The sequence below is a fragment of the Copadichromis virginalis genome, linkage group LG5 (genome assembly GCF_057382275.1).
Source record: "Copadichromis virginalis isolate Kocher_CV1m ecotype Utaka linkage group LG5, C_Virginalis_male_GT1.1, whole genome shotgun sequence".
In the NCBI taxonomy this organism is placed as follows: Eukaryota; Metazoa; Chordata; class Actinopteri; order Cichliformes; family Cichlidae; genus Copadichromis; species Copadichromis virginalis.
This window is the reverse complement of record NC_140622.1, coordinates 28,312,278-28,321,317: the sequence shown is the minus strand read 5'-3', so window position 1 is coordinate 28,321,317 and position 9,040 is coordinate 28,312,278. Positions and strand designations below refer to the sequence as shown.

The 9,040-nt window shown below is 40.5% G+C and overlaps 2 protein-coding genes across 2 annotated transcripts; one reads left to right on the top strand and one right to left on the bottom strand.

Moving 5' to 3' along the window:
* The first annotated feature begins 853 nt into the window (after window positions 1–853).
* Window positions 854–5,646, top strand: cyc1 (cytochrome c-1). Its single transcript, XM_085457230.1, has 7 exons — window positions 854–980; window positions 2,533–2,723; window positions 2,974–3,100; window positions 3,292–3,449; window positions 3,540–3,700; window positions 4,562–4,662; window positions 4,965–5,646. The coding sequence occupies exons 1-7, from the start codon at window positions 900–902 to the stop codon at window positions 5,067–5,069; spliced, it is 924 nt and encodes a 307-aa protein (XP_085313356.1). The 5' UTR covers window positions 854–899; the 3' UTR covers window positions 5,070–5,646.
* Window positions 5,647–7,109: 1,463 nt separating this feature from the next.
* LOC146709981 (E3 ubiquitin-protein ligase TRIM35-like) lies at window positions 7,110–8,427 on the bottom strand. The gene is made up of 2 exons (XM_085457231.1): window positions 8,341–8,427; window positions 7,110–8,251 (listed from the first exon to the last, which is right to left on the bottom strand). Exon 2 carries the CDS (start codon window positions 7,767–7,769, stop codon window positions 7,134–7,136), a length of 636 nt encoding a protein of 211 aa, XP_085313357.1. The 5' UTR covers window positions 7,770–8,251; window positions 8,341–8,427; the 3' UTR covers window positions 7,110–7,133.
* Between the last annotated feature and the right edge of the window lie 613 nt (window positions 8,428–9,040).

Sequence of the window (9,040 nt, the reverse complement as noted above, 5' to 3'; positions counted from 1 at the left end):
CGGAAACATGGTTTGAACAATTTCTCTTCAACGACGTAATCCGATAACAACCGATCTCTTTACCCGTCGGCTTCCCGTGGCTGTCATGCGACCGGCTATTGCAGTTAATAATACAACAGCTTCTTGACATTTTTGTGTTTCTTTTTATCGCTGTATAACTGATTTCAATTGAAAGCCTGCGTGCGCTAGTACCGCTTGCCACGAGTTCCCAGAATCCTTTGCGGTTCTACCCGTGAATGACGTCACATTTTCAATCTCTATATAATATGCGTGTTAAATTTTATATTTGGGGTAAAATATCAAGTCTTTTCAAGTAAACCGGTTCAAGTCCAATTCAAGTCCCAAGTCATTGGTGTAAAAGTCCAAGTCAAGTCACAAGTCTTAGAACATTTTTTCAAGTCAAGTCTAAAGTCATAAAATTAATGACTCGAGTCTGACTCGAGTCCAAGTCATGTGACTCGAGTCCACACCTCTGGTTGTCTGGGTATTTAAAATCTTCTACCTCTGTTCCTTGCAGCTTCATTATTACATCTCTCTCTCGCTTATTTACACACATGTATTCTGTCTTGCGTTTACTGACTTCTGAAATATTGTATGCCACAGTTTATGGCAAACTAGCTGTTGAAAATGTCAGAAATGTGTTACTTAAATAAACCAACTGCATACAAATTATGCAAAACTCAAAATAAATCTAGAGTAATTTGAACGTACTCAGTATTCAGTAATTCCCTTGTTTTTTCATACATTGTAGATATGGAGGGCATGGCCTCAGCGATTTTATTTTGACAACTGAGGCCAAAACGCTTCACACTGGCCGTCTTTATTTTGAAGTTTCAGACCGGAACAAGCTGTTTATCTGCCTCAACTCCTTCCAGAGCAGAGCGAGAACCGCAAAGAAGATGGCGGCGCTACGAGCGGTGGTGCTATCGGGGAAGGGGAGGGCTCTCCTCAGCACCCCGAAAACTCTCAGGGCCTCCAAGGTAGTGTAGTAGTATTTATCACACATGAACGTGTTTAGGACACGATTTAATAGAAAACCGGTGCTGTGAGGTGTCTTGGCTAAGGTTAGCTTGGTGCGGACAGCGGGGTGAGACAAGGTCACTCGTGTTCCCACACTTTTTAGGATTTGACCAACAACTGTAGCTTTAATTTCTTAAACGTTTTATCACTCATAACCTCTTGATAGTGATACGGCATCAGTATCTCCAAAATGAAATGCCAAAGACAGTTTAAAGCAGGTTCTCCTCAATGTGTTTAGGAAGCTAGCCGGTGAGCTAAACCATGATGTCGTGTCCAGCACCCGGCAAACGTGCAACGTGGTTAAAATATACGTTGGCCAGCGATGCATGAAGATTAATGTGAATTGTTTGGCCACTGTATTTGTGCATATTTAAACTCAGCTGGCGTGGGTCGCGATTGTTGACTTCTGTCAGTAACGACACCCGCTGAAGTCGCTGAGCTAAACAGCTTGCTAAAGAGTTAGCATCTCAAGGACTGAAAGGACTTCCGGTGAATAAAAACCGTCCTCAATTTCAATCGCCAAACTAAATATCTGTGCCCTGTCTACAATTCACTGATGCGCGTTTCAGACGATGGATATAACCGAAAATACCTAAGAAGCTGAACATAATTGTCATTTGGCCCCAACTGAGCTTGTGACCTAGTTCAGGGACAAGGAGACGTTTTTCAGCTTTAGTTTCTTTGAGATCATTTTGTTTTGATTATTGGGGATATAATCTTCAGACTGCGAAGATATGATTCCCAAACTCTATTTGCTTATTTACTAATGCTTAATCAGAGGGAGTATCCCAGTAGAGATGGAGAAGGGCATAGCGAGAAATGGCTAAATTGGAGCATTACTGTTAGTAAATGACATGCATGCCAATCATTAGGCTATTAACTACTATATTGATTTTCTTCCTTAACTAAAATAAAGTACCCTAAATTAATGTTGCCATGCATTATTTTATGTCAGAGGTGGAGGTTGGTGTGTTATGTTTGTTTTGCTGATGTGAGGATGCTGTTATCGCATGCTGCCATTAACACCTGGTTACAAAATCAGCTGTGAAGGGCAGTTTCATAAGGACAACCAGACTGGATTATAAAAAAAGGGCCACTCAATTAACTAAACCTTGCACACAAACTTCTTTACCTGCAGCAGGTTTTACTCAGCCTTGGCCTTCAGCTCATAGCAATTCTTCAGAGTAGAACAAGAATTATTCTTGTAGTCCACAGAGAGAGCTGTGTGATGTTGAAGGATACCAGCCAAAAGGTCAACACAAAGCAGGAAGACCTTAGCCTCACTGGGAAACTGTAAACTTGAAAAATAATTATGTACTCAGACCAAAAAATAAATTGTCAAATGTGCTTGGATATCCAGTAGCCCCGTAGACTTGGGCGCCATGCCCAAGCAAAGTACATTTCAGCTCTAATATAATTTAAAGTAACTTAATCTAATGGATAGTCGGCTGTAGATTACCCTTATTGGATGAGTTTGTTAAAGTAACTTTTTGTGCTTATTTCCATTCACAGGCCAGCATGTCCTTCGCCAGCCTGCCAAGGGGGAAGAAGGTTGCCCTGACAACGCTGGGTGTGGTCACAGCCGGTGGAGCCGGGCTTGCACTGATATTGCACCAGTCGGTTAAAGCATCCGAGTTGGAGCTTCATCCCCCTCAGTACCCCTGGAGTCACGCTGGACCTCTGTCCTCTCTGGACCATGCTAGGTGAGTTGAATGTATACAGACTGTTCAAGTGCTTGTAAACATCCTTTGAGTGATGAAAGGCACTGAATGTAAAACTGCCACTAAAAATTAGCTGGCTTTGAAGACTTGAGTTTGCAGAGAATTTCACTTTATTCACGTTTGTTTTCTTTATACAGACTGAATTTTTCATTGAAAGTCTGTTTTGGCAGTTTCAGACAGCTCTTTTAAAATAACTCGTTATGTTTCATATCTTTGTCTCTGCCTCCCACAGTATTCGCCGTGGTTACCAGGTGTATAAGCAGGTGTGCTCAGCTTGCCACAGTATGGAATACCTGGCTTTCAGAAACCTCGTGGGAGTGTCGCACACAGAGGACGAGGTGAAGACCATCGCTGAAGAGGTGAGTCTATATGTGGGGAGATGTGATCCTGTGAATAGTCTTGATTCTGCCAATATTCTAATTTAATCACATAATGGTATTTTAGTCAGACCGAATCTTTTTTTTTTTATAAATTGTCTCATTGTTTTTATCTGTAGAAGTAAGTTCTGCCCGTAGGTGGTGCCCCATCTCTTCTCATGATTTGTGTTTAGGTAGAGGTAGTTGATGGTCCTGATGAGAGTGGCGAGATGTTCACCCGGCCAGGAAAGCTGTCAGACTATTTCCCAAAGCCCTACCCCAACCCCGAGGCAGCCAGGGCCGCCAACAATGGCGCCCTGCCTCCAGACCTTAGCTACATTGTGAACGCCAGGTAAGTCCTGAAAACCTGTGTTTACTCTGAAAGGTGCAAAATCTGCAGTATCCTTAGCATTAACTCATTTCACCCTTCTGCTCCCTGCAGACACGGAGGAGAAGACTACGTGTTCAGCCTGCTGACGGGTTACTGCGACCCTCCTGCAGGAGTGATAGTGAGAGAGGGACTTTACTACAACCCCTACTTCCCTGGGCAGGCTATTGGCATGGCCCCACCGATCTACAATGAAATTCTGGAGTATGATGATGGTAAGAAGTGCAGGTGCATGTTTGGATAATCTTCTCTCCAGCTACAGAAATGGGAGCACTATTTTCTGTTTTGTTTTTTTCCCCCTCTTTAGAAAGAGTTTCAGTTTGTTGGAGTGAACCAAAAAACGAAGACATGCAAAACATGCCTTTCCTGTTACCTTTTAATATACATACACTTGTGTTTTTGGGTTTCACTGCAGCCACCTAATGAGCTTCCAGGTAGGGGCATAGGAGACTGCAAGGGCCATGCTGTCTGGTTAGCTGTGACTCAAGTTTGAAACTAAGAGTGCAGGGTGGATTGCTCAGTAGTGATCATATTGTCTAAGGCGAATTTAAAAAATAAAATCGTCATAAAATATAATGGTGGATGGAAATGAATGTGGGAATTCACCAAATAGACAGTAACAAGCATTTAATTGGCTTTTTTTTTGTCTGAAGTCTTCTGAAATTCATGGATTTCAAAAACACTTGCAGCTCTTTGCTCAATGTATCCTTTTCTGGCAGAAAATATTGCCCAGTCGTTCCGCAGGTTTACTTTTTTAAACACTGGCGTTTATAGATCAAAATCTGTTCACCATTCTGAGAGGCTGTGACAGAAAGACGCCTCTTTGTGACTTGTGGCACTCAGAGTGAGGCCTGAGTGAATCCATTTGCTGTGTTGAGTAGCATATTTTAAGTGTTTCCAGTGCGCTAAATTGGTTAAATTAACTCGTTTGCTGCACATAAATGACTTCAATAACTTTATTGCAAAGTAATTTGTTATTACATTGATAAATGAAGCATGACAGTTTGGAGGGGGGGTTGGAAGGAACAAATGAAAAAAGTGTTGCTGATGGTTTCTGTTCTCTTGGTTTCTTATAGGAACCCCTGCCACCATGAGTCAGGTTGCTAAGGATGTGTGTACTTTCTTAAGGTGGGCTGCTGAGCCCGAGCATGACCAACGCAAACGCATGGGACTGAAGGTACACCTCTCACCAACTGGAGTGCCTATTTTTTGTCTTTGCCAGCACTTAAAATGACACCCATTCTTAATTGAGTGATACTCCAAATTTAGATATGTTTAATTAAATCAACACATGCAACTCTGTAAGATATTTTACAGGACACATGTTGTGGGTATAAAATAAGTTTTTATGTCATGCACTAAACTGTACAACTTCTTATGTGACCTTCCTGTCGTCTCAAGAATATTTAAAACATAGAAAACATGTCTAAGCATGGATCTTGGCATTGGTTAATGTTTGTGTTCTCTTTCTCCTATCAGCTGCTGATGGGCTCAGCTATCATTGTGCCTCTGCTCTACTACATGAAGAGACACAGGTGGTCTGTGCTGAAGAGCAGGAAGATCGCCTACAGGCCTCCTAAGTAAATGGAACAAAACGCCTCCCACACACCCCAACCTGGGCCGAAAACGGAGAGGGCTGCGTTCAATGACCCCACAATGCTCACCGTGTGATGATCTTAGCCACATAATTACTGACAAACACAAACATGCCTTTCTGAGAGGTGGAACAGAACTTGGAGTGGATGTACTATGTTTATTCTTACAGATTTTTTTTTTTTTTTTTTTTTTTTTTACTAAGCTGGTGGCATGGTAGAACAAATATTATGAAATTTTTTGTTTTTTGTTAAGTATCCTGCATATTGTGGTTCATGTTTGTTTCAGATTTGTGGTGTTCTTGAACGCACCTGCTGCAAAGTTTGTTTGATCGGCAACGAGTTAACTACTGGTAGCAGTTCCTGTTTTGACATCTCGTATCAGTCTCTTTGTCACAATTGACTGCTAAGTTGACTGACTGTCCATCTTTGTAAGATACTCAATAGCAATGCAAGTGGTGAGAAGTGAAACATCCAGGGTGTGTGAGAAGTCATTCTTCCACAGTCTTCTCCACAAAGCATGCTCTAGACTTCAGTTTTATTGTACAAAATAAATTATCTTAAAGGAACCTTTCTGTGGGCATGTGTTTTATTTCAGACAGCAGCGAAATTCACACATTTAGATGCTGCCTGTGACGTTCTGCTTCTAAACTTTGTCACATATTCATTAAACAATCTCCCGACTTCTGACCTCCAGAGAGAAACGTCATGGCTTCTTTGGTCTGATTCAACTCTGTATTTCATTAAACTACAGAAAAATAAAATCAGTCACATAAACCGTTTACATTTTCTTTCTATATAGATGACACTGCCGCAAATCTTCAGATTTCTTTGTTTGAAATAAATTTTGAAACAAACAATATTGTATTGATGTCAAGTAACATTTAAGACTTTTTTTTCCAAGCACTTCAACACATCTCCTGAAGTTTTGTTTTCAGACACATTAGCCATGTTAAAGGAAAATAGATTTTTCAAATAATGTGCAAAGTATGTAGAAATAAGACATGATTAGAAAGGAACTTAAAAGGAAAAATTACAATATATTTTTTAAATAAATATATTCTATTGCACTTGATTAATTTATTTTTAAGTGAAATTTTCAGATATTTAAATACGTCTTCCAATACTTTGAATGGCATCATTTGCACTTACATTCAATTTGGCACATTATACTATGATTAAATCCATACATTCAGGTACATGTTTCCCACAGCTACGTGGTGATGCTGGTGTAGAACCTGTAATTTAATGTATTTGAATGACAGCTGGAATGGCTACAAAAGGTTTTCAGTCAACACTAATTGTAAATCCTAATGAATGAATCCTTAGCGCGATACTCCCAAGTTCCTCCCTCAATGGAATCCACACTTCCAGACAAACAGATCCAGGAGACTCTGATAAACTTCACTGAGGCCCTTTACTTCATACCAAGATATTTCCAAACGTCATGGCGGTGATACGTTTCATATTAAACCCTTACAAAATTCTTAAAAATGCAATAAGTGCCTTTTTTCCCCTTTCTCAGTGCATGTCCAAATTAAACCTTATATAGAAATAGCATCCAATAATAAGCACACATAGAATGCATAAATTAATTATACTAAATAATTATCCCACCTTTAAGTGCCAAAAAATATATAATTTGCATATGAATCTTAAATATTTCTTAAACTAATGAGTTATGAAATCTGACCAATTTAAAAATGCTAACCCTTTATATTGATCACATCAAACGTAACAACATTGAATATGACACTAACAGAAATCCTTTAATTACTTTTTAAAAAATGGATTTAGACTCCTACACTAATACTGTCTGACCAGGGCTTTAGCGCTATTTTCCTGGGTATTATCTTCAGTGGATACACATTTACAGTGTAAAAATATGGAAACAGCTTCTCTGTGAAAGTGTGTGTGTTCGTATCTAGGTCAAAGAACGACAGTATTCCCCTGTACCAGTCCAGGTGAACTCTGACCTTTCTGGGCTTTGTTTTCAGTGTAAGAGCCAACGAGGGATCCGATAAGCACCGTGCTATGTAATTACCATTAAAGCATCCTATTCTCCATAAACAGGACGGGCGCTTTCCCTTCTCTGAATGGACTCTGCAGCAACACCCACAAACCAGTCCTCGCTTTCTCCAACCTCAACGTCCCAGCTGTGAGTCCCTGAGTTAAAGCCCTCAGAGGCCAGAACAATGCGACAGTAATCAAACCTCTCGGGGTTGTCAGGGAGCTTCTGTTCACTTTCACGTCTCACACTGGTCAGATGTTCTGACAGAACGAGTTCTGGATTTGTTGTGTTGGGATCCAGAATCCCAGGTGAGTAGGAAAACAGTTTCTTCATGTTACAGATGTTGAAGGCCAGGTTGCCCAGGTGTTTGGCCACATCTATCAGAGCTCCTGGAACCAGCTGTGGGTCATCCAGCAGGGGGCGCCGTTGAGCTCTTATTGTTGCGATCTTGTAGTTCTGCAGGAATGAGACGTCTCCAGCTCTCAGCTCCTTCTCTTCACTGATTGCGTCTGAAAGACTGTCTATCTCTCTGCTCAGAGCCTTAATCTTATCTGTAATCTCCTGACTCTTCTGTTCTGTTTTCATCTTTTTGTAGAAACTGGCACAGCCTCTGAAACTGCTCCTTGATCTGCCTCCCTGTGGTTTGGGCCTGGACCTTGATATGCTCTGCCGTTTTCTCATAGTTTTCTTTAACTTGTTAAAAAAGCTTCAGTTTCTCTTTTAAGGGTTTCAGGGATTTCTGGACGTGAGCTCTGTTAACTGATGCAACTTCATTAATTGGTTTGAATTTGTGTCTGGTGTGCTCATCTGAATGCAGACAGACGACACATACTGGCCGCTGATGGTCCACACAGAAGAGTTTGAGATTCTCACCGTGGAGACTGCAGAGGGTCTCAGACACTGCAGAAGTTCTCCTCTGTCTCCTCTGTAACACTGAATCACACAGTTTGTTCAATACTAAGTTGCAAGTTGGGTCACTCCTCGATGATGTTCTTTTACAAACTGGACACTCCTGTATTCGTTTCTCTGTCCACCAGTTCCTCAGGCAAGCTTTGCAGAAGCTGTGGCTGCATGAGAGGACAACAGGATCTCTAAATATATCACGGCAGACAGGACAGGACAGATCATCATTTGATCTGAAAGACATTTCTCTCTGGGTGAATCTGAAAGCATAGAAGGAATGTAGTCAGTCACAACTTTATCCTCACTGATATTTACTTTACCTTTGGATCATGCCTTCAGTAAAACTTACAGCAAACTTCAGCATACGGTGTTGTAGCAGGTTGAAGTGCCAGAATTATGGAACCTCCTCCTGCTCTCTCACAGTAGATGCTGCTGATGTGATCTGCCTGAGCTAAATAAAGTTTCGAGTCACTTGAGTGTGTGTGCTGGGCGGGAGGGGATAGGGGTGGAAAGCAAGATGCGGAAAAACGACAAACTGTTACTGGAATATCTCAAGTGTGTTACATAAGGGGCGGAGCTTTAACTCTGTAAAGGCTGAACCATGAAAAAATTGCCACAAAATTCAGTTCAAATTATTTGAGAACCAAACTTTTTATTAAGCCTTCTGTTATTTTTTAAATAAACTAAATACCAATATTAAATATAATTTTTGCTATATCTGGCATTTCTGTATAATGTATTCCTCACTGGAAAAAAACTGCATGTGTGTGATTGTAAACAGTAGTTTTTCACATTGATGATGCAGAGTGAATGAATAATAATACAACACATTTAGCATCACAGGGTTAGGAACTGTCATATATTCAGAGCTAAAATAAGGAATTAATATTAACAAAATATGCTTTCTCTTCCACACATGACAAAAATAGACTTCCACCCTGTTATTAACGATAAGATAAGATAAGATAAGACAAGATAAGGTAACCAGTTTACTGCTATGTATTTTTTTATTTTCATTATTTTCATTGTATTTTAAGGTTGTCTCAGTC

Bases quoted from the DNA above. Each gene is read 5' to 3' on its own strand.
- cyc1 (XM_085457230.1), top strand. From the start codon at position 900: ATGGCGGCGCTACGAGCGGTGGTGCTATCGGGGAAGGGGAGGGCTCTC. The intron at 981-2,532 runs GTAGTGTAGTAG...TTCCATTCACAG, and splicing joins AAACTCTCAGGGCCTCCAAG to GCCAGCATGTCCTTCGCCAG. The intron at 4,663-4,964 runs GTACACCTCTCA...TTCTCCTATCAG, and splicing joins GCAAACGCATGGGACTGAAG to CTGCTGATGGGCTCAGCTAT.
- LOC146709981 (XM_085457231.1), bottom strand. From the start codon at position 7,769: ATGAGAAAACGGCAGAGCATATCAAGGTCCAGGCCCAAACCACAGGGA.